Source organism: Gracilinanus agilis, chromosome 2 (genome assembly GCF_016433145.1).
Source record: "Gracilinanus agilis isolate LMUSP501 chromosome 2, AgileGrace, whole genome shotgun sequence".
NCBI lineage: Eukaryota > Metazoa > Chordata > Mammalia > Didelphimorphia > Didelphidae > Gracilinanus > Gracilinanus agilis.
The window spans coordinates 337,055,645-337,076,946 of NC_058131.1; the positions used below are offsets into that span (position 1 = coordinate 337,055,645).

The 21,302-nt window shown below is 40.1% G+C and overlaps 1 protein-coding gene across 1 annotated transcript in view; it reads right to left on the reverse strand.

Annotated features, from left to right (window-relative positions):
• The window catches only part of LOC123233741 (bactericidal permeability-increasing protein-like), a 44,511-nt gene extending 26,757 nt beyond the window's left edge, over nt 1-17,754 (reverse strand). Inside the window, exons 1-6 of the mRNA XM_044659792.1 lie at nt 17,701-17,754; nt 16,656-16,845; nt 11,447-11,561; nt 6,043-6,171; nt 4,240-4,389; nt 1,943-2,006 (exon numbers count right to left, since the gene is read on the reverse strand). Of these exons, the coding sequence (XP_044515727.1) occupies nt 1,943-2,006; nt 4,240-4,389; nt 6,043-6,171; nt 11,447-11,561; nt 16,656-16,845; nt 17,701-17,754 (702 nt within the window). The remainder of the gene's footprint in view (nt 1-1,942; nt 2,007-4,239; nt 4,390-6,042; nt 6,172-11,446; nt 11,562-16,655; nt 16,846-17,700) is intronic.
• Between the last annotated feature and the right edge of the window lie 3,548 nt (nt 17,755-21,302).

A 21,302-nucleotide genomic window follows, 5' to 3' on the forward strand; every position in this document is an offset into this window, starting at 1 on the left:
AAGGAAGGAAAGAAAGAAAGAAAGAAAGAAAGAAAGAAAGAAAGAAAGAAAGAAAGAAAGAAAGAAAGAAAGAAAGAAAGAAAGAAAAAGGAAGAAAGAAAGGAAGGATACTATCTGTGGAGACATCTGGACTAGTTGTGGAGATAGAAAGTCAATAATTTACAAATCATTTTCCCCTTCTAGGTCTCAGTTTCCTCCTTCATAAAACAGGAGGAATCACAGATCTAGAAGGCACTTCAAAGGTTACCCAGTCCAACTGCTCTCTTTTTAGAAGGTGGGAAACCATGGCCTGGGAACTTAAGTTACTAACCCAAGGACACACAGGTAGTAAGCCACAGAGCCAGAGCTTGAACCCAGGCCCCCTGACTCTCAAGCTGGTGCTCTTTCCATTGTACTATGCTAAGTTAGATGGCCTTTCAGGATTCCTCCAACTCTCTCATTATATCTTCTCACATACTTTTCATCTTTGGCAACCTATATTTTATGATCTCTCTCAGCTCTGGTGTTCTATATTCTAATATCTCATTTCAGCTTTCCGGCTCTGTGATTTTAATTCTATAAAAGCCATAGTCCCACAGAGCAACTTAAAATATAATTGAAGAGACAAGGCTATGTGAAACAAGCAGAAACTACTTAGAAAGTAAAAATTAGGAAGTTTCTAACAATCCAGCAGAAAACATTTTGCCCTTTTAGTGTGAGAATACTAGGAGCCAGAGAATATTCCTTCAAAGATGGAATTAATCCAGAAAGCAGTTTGGGAGATGAGCCTTGACCTTGACCTTAAAGTGACTGGCATGAATTGGTAGAAAGATATCCAGTGAGTTATAGATGATAGAACTTTAGAGCTGGAAAGGACCTTCAAGATGATCTAGCTTTACCTTCTAATTATCCCTGAGGGCCAGTAAGGGAGATGAATTAGAGAATGTCAAAACTGAAAGGATCTTAAAGACCTTTTTGTTGTTTACTCATTTTTCAGACATCTCCAACTCTATGACCCCTTTTGGGGTTTGGGGTTTTTTTTGGCAAAGATACTGGTGTAGTTTGCCATTTCCTTCTCCAGTTCATTTTATACATGAGGAAACTGAGGCAATATGACTTACCCAGAGTCACACAGCTACTAAGTGTCAGAGGCTGGATTTGAACTCAGGAAGATGAGTCTTCCTGACTCCAGACCAGGCACTCTACACACTACACCACCTAGCCACTTGCTTAAAGACTTTAGGAACTTCATTTGTAGTTAGAGACCCCAGGACCCAGACAGTTGAAATTATTTGCCCAAAGTCAAATGATAACAGTTGAAGAATTGGGATTAGGGTTTAGTCTGCTAAGTCAATGCACTGAGTCAATCAGTGATAAAGCAAAAGCTAGAATGAAGATTGGGTATCTTCAGGACCCCATACTCTCTCCTTTCAAGTAGCTCTAGGAACATTTTTTTTTCTTTTGTTCCTGCTGGGAAACCGAAGTCCTACGATGTCTCTTCACTAAGTGAAGGCAAGATACCGTGTTAGAGTATGTTAAATTAGCTCAAGGGCCTGCTGGCCAGTTTGTATATAAAGCAGAGGCTGATGACCCCTATCATCTAGGCCAGTGGTTCCCAAACGTTTTTGGCCTACTGCCCCCTTTCCAGAAAAAAAATATTACTTAGCCCCCTGGAAATTAATTTTTTTTAAAATTTTAATAGCAATTAATAGGAAAGATAAATGCACCTGTGGCCATCACTGGCCTCCTGGATCGCTGCAGCACCCACCAGGGGGCGGTAGCACCCCCTTTGGGAATCACTCTTCTAGTCTCTTCTGAGTTCCTGGCTCAACCTCCTAACTTCAGAAACCCTCTGGAAAGAGGATCAATCAGGAGGGAATAGTAGGAAGGGCAGCCTGCTGCTGATGAAAGGAGGGCTATAGAAAAGGACCCAGGAGAGAGAGACCATCTCTTTAAGCCTTACCTTTTGCTTGATCTCCTTTTGGAATATTGGCCCAATTACTTTCTTATACAGATTTTTCAGTGAACTAGGAGGAAGAACAGAATCTCAGAGTTAGAAGGGTCCTGGAAGGCCTCTCTTCCTTCCCAAGCCACCCTTCACTCCTTCTTCTCTTTCTCCTCCTCCTCTTCTTCTTCCACCTCCTCTTCCTTCTTCTGCTGCTTCTCCTTGACCTTTTCTTTTCCTCCTCTTCTTCCTCTTCTTCCTCATCTTCCTTTTCTCTTCTTCCTCTTCCTCTTCCCTCTTTTCTTCATTTTCTCCTTTTCCTCTTTTTCTCCTCCTCCCTCCTTCTCTTCCACCTTCTTCATAATAATAGCTGGCATTTATATAGTGAAATTTGTAAAGCATTTAGCATGGTGTCTAGCACATAGTGGGTACCTCAGAAATACTAGCTGTTGTTATTATCATTATCATAATCCCCTGAAAAACACTAGAGGGAGAGTGCTATTATTATCATCATTTTTACAAATGAGAAAACTGATCAGCCAGTGGTTAAATGACTCATCCAAGTTCACACAGTTAGTAAGTGTCTGAGGCAGGATTCAAACCCAGTTCTTCCCAGCTCCAAGTCAGGAAGCACTTATCTGCTGTGTCACCTAGCTGCCTTCTTCCTTTGAAGCCCAGTTTAAATTATTCCAACTTACTGACATCTGGTTCTGATACTCTTCTTTGACACCTGGAGTCCGTTGCATCCTAGCTCCTCAGGGCTATATTGGTTGACCCCATCTTTTTTTTTTTTTCATGACTGCATGTTCTGTCTCCCTGTTTGTTTTATACATGGTCTAAGCCCATGCTGTCTTTTCTTATGTATAGGAAAGCAGTGTAGTGTGATAGAAAGAGGTCTAGATATGGAATCAGAGGACCTGGATTCAAGGGGCAGAACGTCTCCTTGATGCTTGTGTGATCCTGGGCAAATCACTTCATTGTCTTTGGGCTTCAGTTTCTTCATGCTTAAAATGAGGGGTTTGGACATGATGACATCAAAGATCATAGGATCAGAGTTTCAGAAATGGGATGGATGTTAGGGAACATTTGGTTTTATCCTCTCTTTTTATAGATGAAGAGCCTGAGGTTCTGAGAGATCTACGGTCTTCTGGAATTTGATCCAGAGTCTTTTAACTCCAAATCCAGTGGTCTTTCCACTCTACACCATAGGGCTGAATACTCTCTAAGGTGTCTTCCAATTCCAAAGGTAGGATCCAATGGTCCCCCAATGCTAGCACTCATTTTGGAGCCTGGCTTCCAGCAGATGACTAGTAAATGCTGCTAATGGTCTGACTAACTCCAACAAGACTTATTCATTCAAACATGGCACACTTGGAAATATAGAGCTATATAGTCCACAGGAGCTCACAACCTTAACTCATATAGAAATAGTTAAATATTAATCTAGGCAATCCCTGATGAGGTGCTAAATGGCTGGCATAGTCTATCAGTGCTGTAGAAGTTCAGAAGGCAAGAGACAGTTGGAATAAATGGGGAGAGTTGTTCTTATTGCATGTTATGCTAGGGACTACATCTACGGGAGATGTCATTTGGACTAAAGTGGTAGCCACTATAAGTAGAACTGGATTTCTGCAGGTAGCACATTGACTTAGAAAACCTCAAGTTGATATTAGCTATAACTGCATTTTTAACCCTTACCTTCCATCTTGGAATCAATACTATGTATTGGTTCCAAGGCAAAAGAGCAGTAAGGGGTAGTCGGTGGGGGTTTAAGTGACTTGCCCAGGATCACACAGAAGGTATCTGAGGCCAAACTTGAGCCCAGGACCTCACAGCTCTGAGACTGGCTCTCAATTCACTGAGTCACCTAGCTATCTCCCCTACAATTTCATTTTAATTGAGTTCAGGCCATATTTGGGTTTTGCTGACACCTCTTATTAGAGGAATCATGGTTCTTACCTTCCTACAGCTTATATATAGTTCTTAGAGCCTTTTCACTTAACAAATGTGGAGATTGGGGCCCAGGAAGGTTCATAGGATCATAGCATAATATATCTAGGAATGGAAAGGACCTCAAAGACTATAGAGCCCAAACTCCACTCCCTCATTTTACAGATGAAGAAACTGAAATTTAGAGGTTATATGATTTGCTCCAGGGTCACACAGGTAGTAAGTATAAGAAGTGAGTTTTGAACCAAGGGGGAGGAGAAGAGGGAAAGAGTAGAACCAAAGACAATCTCAGGCTTTATATATAGGACCCAGGGGTCCTGGAAAATTTTCAAAGGAATGAGCCAACAAAAAGCATATGTACATACGTTTGATTGGTTGTGCTTATTTTAGCAGTCTTTGTTTGGATGTTGAACTGGTTGGTGGAGACAGTAAGCTGGTTTTTATTGTTCTTTCCTAGATAAAACATGGCTGTGATGAACACATTGATCTTCAGGACAAAAGGGATATGACTTTTCCTGGTGGAAAAAAAAATCCTCAGTTTATAATCTAACAAGAAATTCTCTTTCCCTTGTTTCCTATATGACTATGACTGAGGTTCATAGATTGATAGATTAAAAGCAGGGAGCCTTTTCATTTTACATATGAGGAACCTAAGACTTAGAGGCTGACACTTGCCCATCATTAAACAGTCAAGGCTTGGACACTGAGCCCTTCTCTTTTCAACATACTCTGCTTATCCCTCAGCAGTGTAAAGTGATTTGTCTGCAGTCATATAAGAAACAAAATGATCCTGAACTCTGCCCTATTCTTTGAAATGGCTCCAGTCACCACACTCCCTGGAGGTGGCTGCATTCACTGTTCATTTCAGTTAGTATTTTGAACTGATGGACCAAATTCCAGTCCCTTCTCAATAAAATTTAGGCCAGTAACAGCAAGGATAAGATGGTCCTTAGCAAAGTTATAAAAGAGTCCCAATGATGATATCTACTAATTGAGTGACCCCCCTCCAACCTTTCTCATCTTCCTTTACTTTATAATCCCTCTCTTACTCTGTTTTAAAGACTCTGAGATCCAGTAACATTAGCTACCTTGAGTTCTTCACACAAGATATCCATCTCCCAACTCCAGGTATTTTCTCTGGCTGGCCTCCATGCCTGGAATTCTCTCTCTCCTCATCTCTGCCTCCTGGCTTCCTTCAAGTCCCAGCTAAATTTTTCTACAAGAAGCCTCATTTTCTACAAGAAGCCTTTCTCAAGCCCCCTTAATGCTAGCACCAACCCTTTGTGGTTATCTTTAATTTATCCTTTCTATAGATTTTTTGAACATAGTTGTTTTCATGGTTTCTCCCCCATTAGACTTTGAGTTCCTTAAAATTATGGACCATTTTATTGGAGTTAGGGAACCCTCAGAAAGACTTTCTTTGTATCCTCAGTGTTTAACACAATGTCTAGAATATAGTAGGCTCTTAATTATTAACTAATTATTATGTAATATGATTATATATTTATGTTATTATGTTCTATATGTTGTTATTGAGTATATAAAATAATAATAGAATAAATATTATTGTTAATTAACAAATACCTGTTGGTCTGAATTCTGTGTTCATTGTACTGGGAATACAAAGTCAAAAACATGCCTGGAATTTACTCCCTTCTTTTGCATTTACTGAAATGCTCCTATTCCTTTCAGTCTTTGTGCCCAGGCTACCTCATTAGACAAATCACTTCCTTGATCCCTTCCCCCTTCCTGTTTTCTCTGCACCCTCTCAAATTTCCCTATAGCCCTTTGCCTTGTTTGGTCCTTTTCCCCTATCTCTCTATGCCCTTGAGTTATTCTTATTTGCTTGTAGACAGGCTTATATCTCTGCCTTAAAGCCTCTTGAGGGAAGAAACTGTCATTGTTTCTCTACCTTTGCATCCACAGCACCCAAACACAACTCTGCATTTGGTAGAGCATTCATAAATGTTTGTGGAATTGTCTAGTTCATGGAATTATTAGGAGGATCACACACAAGAACAGGCAGGAAATTAACTTTGAAAAATGATCCATTCCAGTATTGTTGGCGAAGCAAAGGAAAGAACAGAATCTGAAACCCTGAAACAAGGTCAAGGAATTATGATTGCAGTCAGGGGAGAGTCTCAAAAGACCTCAAAGAAACAACTTACTTGTCGTACTTATGGTCTTTCCACTTTCCACTGATGGTGACCAAGCCTTTCTGGATGGACAGCTTAAGGCCAACGTTAGGTACCAGACGAACATGCATATTTGGCATCTGGAACTTACTGATGCTCATACTGCAAGTAAAACAAAAGAGAAGGGGTTCCTTCAGCCACAAAGTACTCAAGAATATGATCTTCCCAAGGTCTAGCCCTTAGTACAGAATCAGACACACATGGTAGGAATGCCTATTGCCTAATGCCTGCCTATTGCCTTGACTGTTGTTATTGTTGCTGTTCAGTCATGTTCCACTCTTCATGATGCTATTAGACGTTTTCTTAGAAAGATATTAGAGTGGTTTGCCATTTCCTTTTCCAGGGTGTTCTCATTTTACAGATGAGGAAACTAAGACAAACAAGGTTTAATGACTTTACACTGCATTAGGTAAAAAGGAAGCTGCTGGTACACTGTTTCCAGAGGCAGAGGGCCTAGGTTTGAATTGTAGTACTCACTGAACTCCAGGTTTCCCTTGGACACCTCAGACTCCAGAAGTATTTCAGCTCAAAAAGAAAGCAGGAAAATTCCTTTCCTTCCTTGCATTCTTGTAGTGCTGAGGAAAAGGTAACCCTGGGCATTAGAGATCCACAATAAGGGAAGACCCCTGAGAGAAATATTCCCTTTGGATTCTCCCCTAGATTTTGAGATGGACACAGATATCTTCCAGTTATGCTCTGATACCATCAGGTTATATCTGGGACATCTACTTGTTCCCTAAACTATTCCCAGTGACCCTTTGTGTCTTCAGGACACAAAACATTATCCTAGCCCCAGTCAGATAATAAACATCTCCCACTTTTGCCCAATCTCATTTCATTCCCTCATCCCTAGTCATAGAGCCCCTGTTATCAAAAAGGCATATAAAGCCCAGAATCCACCTCCTTGAGGAGGCAATGCTTCACCTGCACTTTCCTCCCAGCCACTTCAACATGAATATCAAATTAATGAATTTCTCTATTTTTAAGCTAAGTTTTGGAGTCTTGCATTCTTGCAAAGGGTACCTTGTCCTGAACCTGGGGTCCACGTCAAGTTTCCCCACAACAATGCTTCCCACCCTTTGTGTGTGACTTCAGTCAAATCCCTTCAGGTTTCTGGGTTTCAGTTTCCTCGTCTGTAAAATGAGGTGGATGAACTAAATGAGTTCAAGGAATTGATTTAGAGCTAGAAGAGACAGCAGAGAGGTCTTCTGGCCCAGGAGGGTCAAACTCAAATAGAAACAGAACCATCACAAACTATCCAAGAGGATCCCTGTGGGCATATTGACTTTAAAAACCACACCTTGGCATTAGCTACATTCTATTGTATTTCTATTTATTTTGCTAAGTGATTCCCAATACCATAAGTGTATTTCTAATAACTCTGACCTTGCCTAGACTTCTCTGTCTGTAGATGGGGAGCTGAATCCCAGAGAGGGAAAGAAACATGAAGAATGGAAACAAAAGAGTAAGATCTCAAACATAAGTCTTTTGACTCTTGGTCCAATGTTCTTTCCACTGTAACATGCCACTTCTCCAATATCATTGTTCTGAAGAACAACGTTTTGTTGTGCAGTTCTTAATCTGTTGTAGCCCAACTGTACCGTCACATTGTGGAAGTCTATTCTGGCATCCCTCATCTGTCCCCTTACCCCACCTGGTTTATAATGAGGCTACTCTTGCTCTGGATAGTTGATCCTCTTTGTTCTAGAGGTTTAGTTGTTTCTTTTGTTGTTTCCAACTCTTTGTGACCCAATTTGGGGTTTTCTTGGCAAAGAAACTGGAATAGTTATCATTACCTTCTTCAGCTCATTTTATAGATGTGGAAACTAAGGTAAACAGTATTAAATGACTTGCCCAAAGTAAGTGTCTAAGGTTAACCCTCTAAGACAGTACTATATACATTTGCCACCATTTGCTTTCCCAGTTACAAGGCAGTCCACTGTAGTGGCAAGATCTCCAGTCTTTGCAATAACTTGGCATCCTTCCTTCTTCCCCAAATACCCTCCCCTACTCATTTTCCACCATTTGCTGAGGGATGATCAGATCCCCATTACCATTGCTTCTGGAAATGGCATGATAATGGACTGCCTGATGGCTCTACTCACTATTCCTGTTCTCTAACCAAACTTTCCCTTCCAGGGACACCTCTCTGCTTTAGGTATTGTCTCCCCTTATTGTGAATATCCCAAGAGCAAGAATTGTCTCATGTTCGCCTTTATTTCCCCAGTACCTTGCACAATGCAGAGCACAGACCAAGTACTTAATGAATGCATTTTCATCCATACATTCATTCTTGCATTCACAGGTTTATGAAACCTACCCCTGAAGTCATGGAGAGGTTCTCAAAGACACAGCATTTGTCTGTCCACAGACAAATTTAGCTGATCTTTCTCTAACATTTCTTTTAAGTCTTAATTAAGTTGCTTTCCCACCCACACTACCAACTCATTCCAATGACCTCCTTGTTGGGGAAGCAGAGTAGGGTGCTTTCTCCTTATTTTATAGTTACTGAAGTCTAGGACAGAGCAGTACCTTGTCCAAAGTCTCATAAGGAGTCAATGATGATTTTGGCACTCCAATTTTCTGCCTCTTGCTCTTGAGTGCTTACAGCACTATGGTGAAGTAAAGGGAGCATTGGGTTGAAAGTCAAGAGACTGATTCTAATCCTAGCTGTCACTAAATTCCTATATAACCTTGGGGAGGAAAACTGTGGGTCTTCAGCCTAGTCTTCAGTATCCTATTTAAAGGCATCCTTTTAAATTATTTTGAAAGGTTACAGCTTGTTCATCAGGAATTGACTGAAGATAAGAGAAACATTTAGAAGCAAGATCTTCCTGTCTCTTCCAGGCTGGAAGCACAGTAATCAACCATAAACTGATCCAATTTGGAAGCTTAAACTTGCTCTTTGTTTCTGACCTGAGCTTGTTTGTCCCTCCTGGTAGCCCTCTACTCCCAGGTATTTACCATATTGGTGCTGGTCTTAGTGTGGCCAACCCTTTGCCTTTAGAACTACTATAACTCAGAACTCTCAGATTCAAGCATTTCACCATCTTCAGCTTTCCTGACAGCAGGGATTATAGGCATGTGCTACTACACTTGGCTAAAAAGGGCTTTCGAACTTGATTGCAAGATCTTAATTAGATGGCTGGGTGTTTTGTGTGGCAAAATAAGTTGACTCCTTGAAGATGAGATTTAGAAAGTAAACAATTCTCCTTATGGAAAGAAAGCAGCTGAGGGCTTCTTTCAAGTATGATGACTAGGAATGTGAAAGACCTATTTCTCACTAATAGAACTAGAGCTTAATTAAACATCTATAAGCTAAAAGAGAAGCCAGAGCCCTGTTAATCATTCAGACGAAGTCAGAAGGTGGCAGTAGAGAGATGTTTTGTAAAGATATTCCCAGCAGCACCCCCACAACAAGAAAAGAGCATTACTCAACAATGACCACCTAAGACCAGCAGGGAACAACATTTGGCAGACACTCCATGCCACATCAATCAAAAGCAGCAAAATGATACCCCACAAAGACATCATCAGCTGGTCTATAGCATCAGAGGCATGAATGGCCATGCCACACATGGTTCTTATGTGTCATTCCTTCCACACATGTTTCCTGGCCACATGTGCTGTCTGTGTGTGGGCTTCTCCAAGCTTCTCCTCTAGGCATATCCACTCTTCAGATAATGTGCATATCTGTGGGTGACTATGCTCCAGGATTTAGGGGGAAATGTTCTGTTGCTATTTACTATCAATTATATTTCATAAAACATCTGTTTTGAATTGTGTCCACTATCTGATTCATAAAAGCAAAGACATTGTGGGAAAGGGGGGGGGTTCATTTCTTAAAGTTTTAAGTAGACCTATATCCAAAGAGGGCTTTGAATATGGGATACCTTTTGGAGAGAGGATGTACTCCCAGATGTTATATTAATGTTCTATCATCCAGGGATTCTAAGTTTCTATGGTTCTGGTGTAAGAGAGCCTCAACAAATGTAGTCACAGAAGGTAAATAATTTAACCATAAGGTTAACTGTAAAACATGCATCTATGCTTTGATTCTTTTATAAGATGTAAATATCTCTGGGTCAAGAGTGGAATAGAGCAACTACCTGAACTAGCCAATTAACCACACACCTGGGAGTTTTAAATAGTTAAAATTCTAGTGAATTTCAACAATTTAAGTGTGAGAGTTAGAGACATTGTGAGCTATTCTATGGAGAATATCCCTAAACATAGGAAAAGAGAATTTATTCTTTCTCATGACCAACATTAGCCATTGTTGTAGCTTTGATGGGGAATTGGCACAGAGTTGGCATGGTGAACAGATACACAGAAACCTGTAACCTCAGAGACACATTCCAGAAAAACAAAGCTACCCGGAGAGAGTCAACATAGGAATGAAGTAGCTTTGAGGATCTGCCCCTGGCGATTGAGAATCAAACTATACAGTTCTCTTAAAGATAGCAAGGAATTGAAAACCAAAGGGATGCCCATCAATTGGGGAATGAATGAACAAATCATGGAATATGAAGGAGAGGGAAAATGATTGTGCTATAAGAAATATGAAAGGAATGATTTCAAAGAAACCTGAGAAGACTTGAATGAACTGATGCAAAGTGAAGTGAGCAAAACCAGCCAATGATCCTTGCTGGGAAGGGGGAAGATAGTGAACTGCTTGAATCTGATAGATGCATGATTTAAATCAAAGGATATTTTCTTCTCTTTCTTTTCTAATTTTTTAAATGGCTAATGAGGGAATTTGTTTTGTTTGACTATACATATTTATACTGAGTTTTGTTTTTCTTGACTTTTCGATGGGTAGGGGAGAAAGAAATAGGATAAAGGGAATTCAGAACTGAAGATAAAATAAAATTTAAAAAAAATTTAAAACTATGGAGAGTAGATCCTGGAACCTAGTGTTAGGACTTTATAAAGAGAAAAATAACTTCCAGGTCCTACAATACCTTTGCCATACACATATTCTACATGTGTGCCTCATTACCATTATGGTCTAAGTTTGAACCCATGGGAGAATACATCCCATGTTTATACAGGGAGTATTTTGTAGCTACTGCTCTTGTTATGCCATTTAACAAATGCTTTTGCAAAAAAAGCTAAAAACACTGACTTCCATATTAATGGAAGCACACAGACGGGAGCTCATGAACTATTGGAATGCAACCTCTCAGGGTTACTGCTAGAACCCATGATAGCAGCTGCCCTCTGGGGACCCAGCACTAATTTGAGTACAATTTTGGATGGTAGTCTCATAGGGGTCTTATACTAGGATTCCATGACTTTGAGATTATAGGATGATGTGGATCAAAGAATCTAAGATTCTATGGATCAATGATTTCAAGGATTGTTATAGCCTTACTTGATCAATTGATAATGCCCTATCCCCTGATGTGGGGATTTGGAGTCTCCTTCAATATTTGGAATACAGATCTTCATCAGCTCCTTATGTAGTAAGATTCCTTCTTTCTTTGAAACTGAAGGAACAGAAAGCAAAGGAGGTTAGTAGTCACAACATTTCATTTCCCATGTAGTATGTGCTAGTGGGCCAGAACATGTGATAGTTTATTCTGAGAGTAAATATGAATGCTTCCCCAGAGTCAACCTTAAAATAGACTGAGAAGGTATCCATTTCACTTCTATATGCACTGATTCAAAAGGCTCCTGCCCCAAATGTCTACTGATAGAGCAGAAAAATTAGTGGCTCTGCCATTGTAAGACTTGGATTCTAACCCAGCCTTTGACATTTAGTACCTGTTTGACCTGAGACAAATCAATTTAACCTCCTTGTATTCTTTTTACTCAGTTATAAATTGAGGGAATTTGACTAGATGGCCTCAGAAGTCCCTTCTGACTCCTCATAAATAATTCTTTGGATTTAGGCACTGAAGGTTATGTTCAAATACAATTATGCTACCTTGAAGAGAGGGAGCATTAAGATATTATCACCCATTAAGACCTTGGAATGAATTCATTTAATTGATTAACTTCAGTCATTTACTAAGGGATGATATGAGGAACTGGGAAACATCGATGGCAGAGCAATGATCCTGGAGTACTAGCAAGAAGAGCAAAAGCCCTGCTGGGTCCCTACGGGATGGAAGCTTCTCCCTTGCTCAGCTTTCACACTTACTAAGCATAGGCTATGAGGATAGCACAGAGGGGATGAAAGGTAATTTGGCCTTTTAAAATGGGCTAATTATTCACTAGAGGCCAATTATGTTGACTCAATCCTAAATGGAGAGGGCTTCTAAGCATGGAGAAAGATACAACCGAAATAGAATCCAGTTGGTTCTCTCCCAAAGATTGGTAAAGAGGATCTCCTTTACATGGAAATATAGTCAGGAATAACAAATTCCTGGGGCAGGAGTGAGGGGAAGAAGCATTAAGATAGACACTGAGCAGCGTCTTGATATCAGCTCCCATCAGTCATGGAAGTTAACTCTCTGCATGAATCTGAGCAAATCACTTCCCTTCTACAATGCTTCATTTCTTCCAGCCAGACGTGAGCATCTATCTCTTCCTCAAAGAGTCATTTCAGGGACAGCTGGGTGGCACAGTGAATAGAGAGCCAGACCTGGAGATGGGAAGTCTTGGGTTCAAATCTGTCCTCAGACACTTTCTAGCTGTGTGACCCTGAGTGGGTCACTTAACACTAGGCTGCCTAGTCCTTCCCCTTCTGCCCTCAAGTTGCTACCTAGACATAAAGTAAGGTTCTTGCTTTTTTTTTTTTAATAAAAGTCATTTTAGTTCTGAGGTTCTATGTTCTGAGACCTCCCTAGCTTTGATATTCTATGAATTTCTGAGTCTATGTTTCTTATGGGAAAGGTAATAAGGAAGCAGGGCTATTCATCAGTGAAATATCATCTTGTGTGAAGTCCCCGGACTTCCTACCCTGACTCTATGATATTAGTACTCTGGGAGAAGAAAATTTCTAAAGTAAAAGACTCAGCTTAAATCCCTCCCACTCTGGGCAGCCCTCCCAGTTTGCTCCCAACCCATTGGGAGCATTTCTTTCCTTTAGATTCCTGCTACACTTACTGTCTGCCCTTTTCATCAGTCATGTACCGAGAATGTCAAAGTTAACGAGGGACTTAGAGGTCATCTAATCCAGCTCCCTCATTTTATCAATCAAGAAGAAAAAGCCCAGAAAAGTAAGGTGACGAGTCCGCAGTGGCAAGTCACTTACCTTGCTGTAGGCATCTCCTGAGTTACAAAGAAGATACCCATCTGGACTGGCCAGCTGAGAGCTCCCTTTACCAATGAAATCATAGACCTAGTCCCCATTCTAAACTCTGTCCTTCTGTCTTAGAATCAGTAATAAATATCAGTTCCAAAGCAGAAGAGCAGTAGGGCCCAGCAATAGGGGTTAAGTGACTTGCTCAGGATCATACAGCTATGTCTGTGTCTGAGGACAAATTTGAACCCAGGACCTCCTATCTCTAGGCCTGGCTCTTAATTCACTAAGCTGCCCCTGCTTAGAATCTCCATTGTTATCATTAATGTCAAAGCCTAGATTTGAACCCAGTTTTTCCAACCTCTTCTATGATTCCCTTCTTCAATATACTTCCTTTCTTCTGATATTTCTTATACTATTGCGTCTAACTTTAACTTAATCTTCATTTTGGTATTTGAAAACGTTTTGTCTACTTACATCTCATTTCCTGAACTAGACTGGAAGTCAAATTCTCTGAGCTCAGGAATCCAAGTATCCTATCGCATTGTAACTCCTATGATATCAAGCACAGAGTCTTGTACCTCATAGGCACTGATATATTTCATTTATTCATCAAATATTTACTGAGAAGCCATTATACACAGAGCTCTGTGCTAGATGCTGAGGGACTGAGGGTTACAGAGCTACCCTCCCAGAGCACTTAGAACAGGGCTGGGGTGGGGACAGGCACTCAGTAAAGACTGAGGGCCATGGATCAAGTTTGTCTCAGGCTAAGTGGTTGAAGGAAAGGGCTTGCATAGGGAACCACTCTCTTTCCCCAACCTAGACCTGTGGTAGGAAGTCAGGCAGCTGGACATCCCTAAGAATTATCCTGCACCTCTATTGCCATTCCAGATAGCAGGTAGCTTCATTCATTCAGCAGCTTTTAGAACTAGAAGACCTTTTCAAACCGTCAATATCAGAGTAAGTAAAAAGCTCTTAGAGATCATCTCACACAACTTCTTCATTGTACAGAGGGGGAAACTGAAACTTAAAGAAGGCCTCCAAGATCACATAACAAATCAAGGCTGTCAGGCTCTATGCTGGGGATTCAAGAGCAAAAATAAGACAGTCTCTGACCTCCAAGAGTTTATATTCTATAAGAGAAGAAAACGTATATACATTACAGAATATACAAAATAAATGCAAGATCATTTCAGAGTGAGAGGAACACCAGCAGAGAGTGGGCAATTAAGGAAGAGCCATTTGTGGGATGTGGAACTCTAGCTAAGCTTTGAAGGAAACTAGGGATTCTAAGAGAGGAAGGTGAGGAAGGAGGGAGTTCATTTCATGCATAAGGGTCAGTCTCTGCAAAGGAAGAGAGAGAAGCATGTGTCCTCTGTGAAGAACAGTAAGATGAGCAATTTGGCTGGCTCACAGAGTAACTAAAGTCATGAATAATAACCCTGAAAAGGTCCACCAGATCCAGGTTGTGAATGGCTTTAAATGCCAAATTGATCCTTACTAGATTAATTTATTGACAACTAGATCAGGCAGTGGATAGAATGTTGGGAGAGGAATCAAGAGGACCTAAATTCAAATCTAGCCTCAGATACCTTGGGCAAGGCACTTAAGCTCAGTTTCCTCAATTATAAAATGAGGATGGTAACAATAGCACCTACTTTGAAAGTTTTTTTTTTGTTAAAATCAAGTGAGATAACATTTGTAAAGTGCTTAGCATAGTGCCTGACACCCAGAAGGTACTATGTAAATGCTAGTCATTATTAATATTAGTGGCTTGACATGGTCAGACCTGTGCTTTAGGAATATGACTTAGGCAGCTCTGCAGAGTGTAAACCAGAGAGGGGAGGAACTTGAAGGAGATGGACTAGTTGGGATGTTATTACAATACCAGAAATGAGTTGAGCTCAAACTAGGGAGGGACTTCTGTGAGTGTAGAAAAGGGGGTGGATTCTCAAGATTTTGAAAATGAATTAACTCAATTTATCAACTGATTGGATGTGCAAGATAAAGGAGAATAAGGAGCAGAGGATTGGAAAAGTTGTGCCCTCAGCAGAAATAGGGAAATTTGGAAGAGGGGTGGATTTTTTTAGTGAAAAACAATGAGTCCTTCTGTGGACAAGATGAGTCTGAGCTAGGGAACATGCATCTGGAAATCTCAAAGAAGCAGGTGGTGATGCAAAACTGGAACCCAGGAAAGAGACTAGAGTTGAGTGGATAGAACCAGAAGTCACCTACCCAGAGACGGGGCTGGACAGTGCTCTGAGCCCATGAGTTCCAATGAGGCTGCCAAGAGAGGGAATGTAGAGAGAAAAGAGGGCCCAGGACCAAGCCTTAGGTTTTACCCACACTTAAAAGAGTAGATTTGAATAGTGAGCTAATGAGAAAACTAGGGGCCACTAGGTGGTGCCATAATACACAGGCCTGGAGTCAGGGAGACTCATCTTTCTGAGTTCAAATCCAACTTCAGAAACTTACCAGCTATGTAACTCTGGGCAAGTCATTTAACCCTGTTTGCCTCAGTTTCCTCATCTGTAAAATGAGCTTGAGACGGAAATGGCAAACCACTCCAGTATCTTTGCCAATAAAACCCCACAAGGGATCACAAAGAATCAGACACAACTGAAATGACCGAACAATGAAAAATGAAGACTGAAGAGTGGTCAGATAACTAGAAGGAGAAGAAGAGAGAACAATTCTTTCTTGGACTGCCTCAATTCATAATGCCTCTTGAAATATCCTTATGTTTATTTTATACATATATAGATTTTGAGAAACAGAATTCCAGTTTAGATTCTAGTTTTGGTACTTACTACCTGTGTCACTTTTGAGGAATCATTTAACTTTTCTAAGACTCATTTTCCTTACTGGGGAAATGAAAGGGTTGGTCTAGAAAATCTCCTAGACTTTCTGGTTCTTAAGATTCTCTGATCCTTATAGAAAGAGTCATGATTAGAACTCAAGTGCCTTGACTCAGGATATAGCTTTTCCCAAAATACTGGATTAGTCCTTATTTTTTGCCTACAGTCGAGCTTCTCCTATTCCTGGGACCATGATAGCTATCCAGGAGAGACAGAGACAGAGACAGAGAGGCAGAGAGAGGCAGAGGGGAGTGAGAGACAGAAGAGAGAGAGGCAGAGAAAGAGATAAGAAGGAAAGGAAGAAGAGAGAGGGGGAGAGAGGGGAAGGAAAAAGGAGGGGGGAGAGGAAGAGGGAGAGGAAAAGGAAGGGGGAGAGGGAGAGAGAGGGAGAAAGGGAGAGGAAGGGGAAGGGGGAGAGAGAGAGAAAGAGTGAGAGAGCGAGAGAAAGAGCGAGAGAAAGAGAGAGAGAGAGAGAGAGAGAGAGAGAGAGAGAAAGAGAGAGAGAGAGAGAGAATCCATTACCTGTCCCTTACCATAATTTAGGCCTTTCTGGGTGATCTTGATTACTAGGCCTGGCATCTCACTCCCCTGCATAGCCACTCCCATTGTTGCCATCAGCATCAGCCCGACCCACATCTTCTGAGACATTTTGATCTTGGGATGTCCTGGCGTTCTTGGGACGTTCTGCACTAGGGTGTATGGGCTCTGATCCCCTTTCCAGGACTGTCATCTGAGAATAAGCAAAGCCTTTATAGCTGACTAGTAATGGGCAAGGGGGAGGGAGAAAGAACTTCAAACAATGAGGCTTGGAAATTTGTTGTTTCAGTCCCAATTGTTTCAGTTAAGAGAGAGATTTAATCATTAACACAAAATCCACGTGTGAGGAAGCCAGGTTTTGATATCTTAGAGTCTGGACACTGTACTCAAAATATGAGATCACCTTTCAGTAAAGCTTAATCTAAATCTAGGGAATCTAAAAAGGATCTTGGGGTTCCATTTTTGCTTTCCTCAGCACCATTATTAGACACTTGATAAGTGTTGGTAGACCTAAATTTATCTCTGGCACTTAAATCTTTTCCTTTCTCTCCAAACTCGTTATTTACCTGAATCAATCTCTATCCTTGGCACTATGCATCCCAGGCCCTGTACTTAACAACCAACATAGAAAATAAAATCTTTAAGCTGAAAGGAATCTTGTAGCACACATAAAATGACAGAGGTGAGAGGTGAGAGTTTAGGAATTACCTCTCTCCTAAACTGTTACAGTAATTCTCCTAATTGCACTCCACTTCCAAAATGATACTCCTAAAGCACAGGTAGGACCCTATCTATCATAACAAACTTCTGAGGCTCCCTATTTCCTTTGGGATAAACTATAACTTCCTCCATTTGGAACTGGTAGTCCTTCATAATCTGACTCCAACCTGTCTTTCCAGACTGTTTACTGTTAGCCCTTTCACTCTTTAAGTTTCAGCCAAATTGACCTATTTATTGTTCCTAAAACTGACATTCCATCTCTCCTCTCTGCCTCAACCCAAACTGACTCCCATTACTGAAAAGCTCCATCTCCCTCCTCACCTCCACCTTTTCAAGCCTCTGATTCCTTTCAAGGTCTTGGGGCTCAAGTGCCATCTTCTTCAAGAGGAAGAGAATCTCAAATTGGCTAGCTGTCTTTCTCATCCTAAAAAATAAAAATGAAAAAAAAATTAGTCTATTTATTTTATCTCTCTGAACCCTTGTATCTTCCAAGTGGAGTTCCTAAGGGAACTAATTCCTAATTGTTCTACTTTTGTCTACAGTGCCTAGTACCTAAAATAAAATACTTGTTGAATGATTGATTGAAATCACTCCTTTATTTACAGATGATAAAAAAAATAGGAAGGAAGAAAAGAAATTACTTGTTCAAGATCAACCAATTAATTCATAAATTAGTTTAAAACTTTTTTTTCTTTTTTGACCCTCCCTGGTTTATGTATCAAGACTGATCTATGTCACAAAAGAAGTTTATTATGATCTCTTCTTTTGCTATATTTTCAGTTTATTAGTAGGAATTAATTGTTCTTTGAATGTTTGATGGAATTCATTAATGAATTTATCTTGACCATGGTATTTTTCCTTTGGAAGTTCATTTATAGCTTGCTCAATTTAGTATGTTATCCACTTCTTGAAAGAGAGATGATGAATTCAGGGCCCAGAAATATTTTACATGCATATATACATACACATATGTATTTATACATACATATATTTATATACACATACATACTTATATATACACATACATATACAATTGTATATATGTGTGCATGTACATATGTATAGATGTATGAATATATGTGTACACACACATATATATTTGGGTCTATGATGGCAAACCTATGACATGCATGCCAAAGATGGCATACAAAGACCTCTCTGTGGGCATGTGCCACCTGCCAGAGTTAGTTACTAGAAAGACAGAGGGATTCTGTGGAGCTGCTCCTCTCCCCTCTCCACTGTGCCTCCCAGTCCCTCTGCCCAGCAGCCCAGTAGAAGCGCTTCCTCCCTCCTCTGAGCGGAGCACCCAAACCACTCCCGTCTCTTTCTCCCTTCCCTGTCTGGTGTAAGGTGGTGAGCCAGGGCAGGGGATGTGGTGGGGAGGGCACAGCACACAGTCTGGGTTGATGGGGCATGGCACACAAGTTCTAAAAGGTTCACCATCACTAATCTAGATATATACGTATATGTGTTATATACACATATATAGTAGTCACTGAGGGAAAATGTTTTGCTTAACTGTGTATTTGTTTCAAGGAATTTGTACTTTTTTTTACCTTTTTTCAATGGGGTGGGTGGGGTAGGAAAAATAGAAAAATATTTCTGTTAATTTTTTAATGCTTAAAATAGAGAAGTGTGAGGTGAGAGGTATGGAATGCTGCATGTGTGGATATATTATATTTTTCATGTTGTAAAATGTTTGATACTTTTTGGTGGAATTATTTTCAAACTAGAAAGTGAAGAAAAGAAACATAGCTAGCAAATGGGGCAGAAGACTATATGAAAATTAGATTAAAAGAAAATGATGGGAAATAATCATATCCCTAGGTTCCTCTCTATAAAATTGAGGGATCAATACATCATAAGTCTAGAGCTAAAAGGGACTGTAGAAATCAACTAGATCAGAGGTGTCCAGTACTCCAACACTGGCCAATCAGCCTTAGTGCTCCAGAGTGCAGGTCAAACCAAATTAAAATATAATTTTAAAATATTTGATAAAATAAATAAAAATAAAATGTGGTATAGATCACATTACATTTAAAATTAAGGCAATGTGTGGCATGCAGCACTTACATGTAGATGTGTAACCTTTATTTCTATTTGAGTTTGACACCACTGATTTAGTCCAACACCCTCATTTGACAAATGAGGAAAAGAAGGCCCCAGAATTTAAAGACTTGCCTGATATCACTATCACATAGGTTAACAAGTGGCAAATGTAGTGTTTGAGTCCAGGTCCTCAAACAACTGATCCAGTGCCCTTTTCACTGTATCATTCTGCCCAATAGGGTTTGACTAATTTCCAAGATACCTTCTGACACTTAACCAATATGGATATATAAATATATGAAATATTAGGAAATTGTCCCCACCAAATAAGAGAATTATATAGACACCAAAGCAAGAATCATAAAAGTCACTGATAAAGTAGCCCCTATTTTGCAGATAATTTAAAGAGAACATTGACCTGGTTTGACTTCTAGAATCATGCAAAATCAGTACATATGCATAATGATAAGGTGCACTGAAAAATATCGATAATTTCATTTGTATCAAGACTTCGAAAATCCAGGAATTTTCTACTGAATTAGTCCTTAAGGTTTGCTAGAGGACACATCAGAGATTTCAATGACTGTTGTTTCATTCATGTTAGTCTCAGTACTTAGGAATAATGGTTTACTTCTTTGGTCAAAATATCATCCAGATTGCAACCTTTGCATACCTCAGAACAGTCTTCCTGAGTCATTGTTGTTGAATATATTAATCATCTGGTGATGAACATTTTTCATAGTAAATTTTATTGACTTCTTTTCTTTTTACATTACTTAAATGTCCCAAGTGTATCCCTCCCACTCCTTCAGAGAATTTCTTAAAAAGAAGAGGTGGAAAAATCATCAAAACTAACCAATACATCCAAATATATATGCATTATTCTTCACCCATCATCCCTGGAACTCTACAACCAAGACAGGGAGGTGCCTTCTCATATCTCTTTTTTTTTTTTGGAGAAAAGTTTGATCTCATAATTTCACAGCATTCAATTTTTAATTGTTTTGTCCCTTTTTTGTTTCCATTTCCAGAGGCAACTAGGCATCTCTGTGGATAGAGCTGGCCCTAGAGTTAGGAAGACCTGGGTTCAAATCCAGCCTCAGATACTTACTAGCTGTGTAACTCTGAGCAAGTCACTTACCCATTTTCTGACTCAGTTCCTTCAGCTATATAGTAACAGTGCATTTGTCTCAGAGTTGTTGTGAGGATCAAATGAGATAATATTTGTTAAAGTGTTTAGCAGGGTTCCTGGCACATAGTAATCTCTTAATAAATGCCCATTTCTTTCTTCCCCTTCAATTGAATGAGTTTCATTTTTTCCCCATACTCTCTTTGTCACTTGGGCTAAGCTTAATGTCACAAAAAAAGCCATATGACTGTCTAGGGACCGGAGTTGTCAAGCCCTGGGTCTGACCATCACTGGCAATGCAGTGGTGGGTAAGGCACTTAATTTCTCAGTTTCTAAATCTCCCTCTGTGAATGTAACACCTGACTCATAGAGTGATTGTAAGGAAAGTCTTTGCAAACTTCTAAAAGACTGAAGAAAAGTGAGTTTGCAACCAGCTTCAGGATCGTCTTACCAAATCCTTCCAGGTCACGATTTGTAAAATCTGTTGTTCCTCTCCATTCCTACTATTACCATCTTTCTTAAATCAGGCCTCTGTAAACTCATGCCTACACTCTTTCAACTGCTCAGGCTACCAACAGGAAGGGATGATACAAGAAACATTGAAAAAAAAGGAAGAGAAGCTATTGAAAGAGTCAGAGAAGGAACAACCAGAGACAAAAGAAGGGAAGCAAAGGCGGAAAAGTCATATGGAATTTTGAAGTTACAAGGGACCTTGTTCTTTAATTTGATAAACCCAAATAGAAGT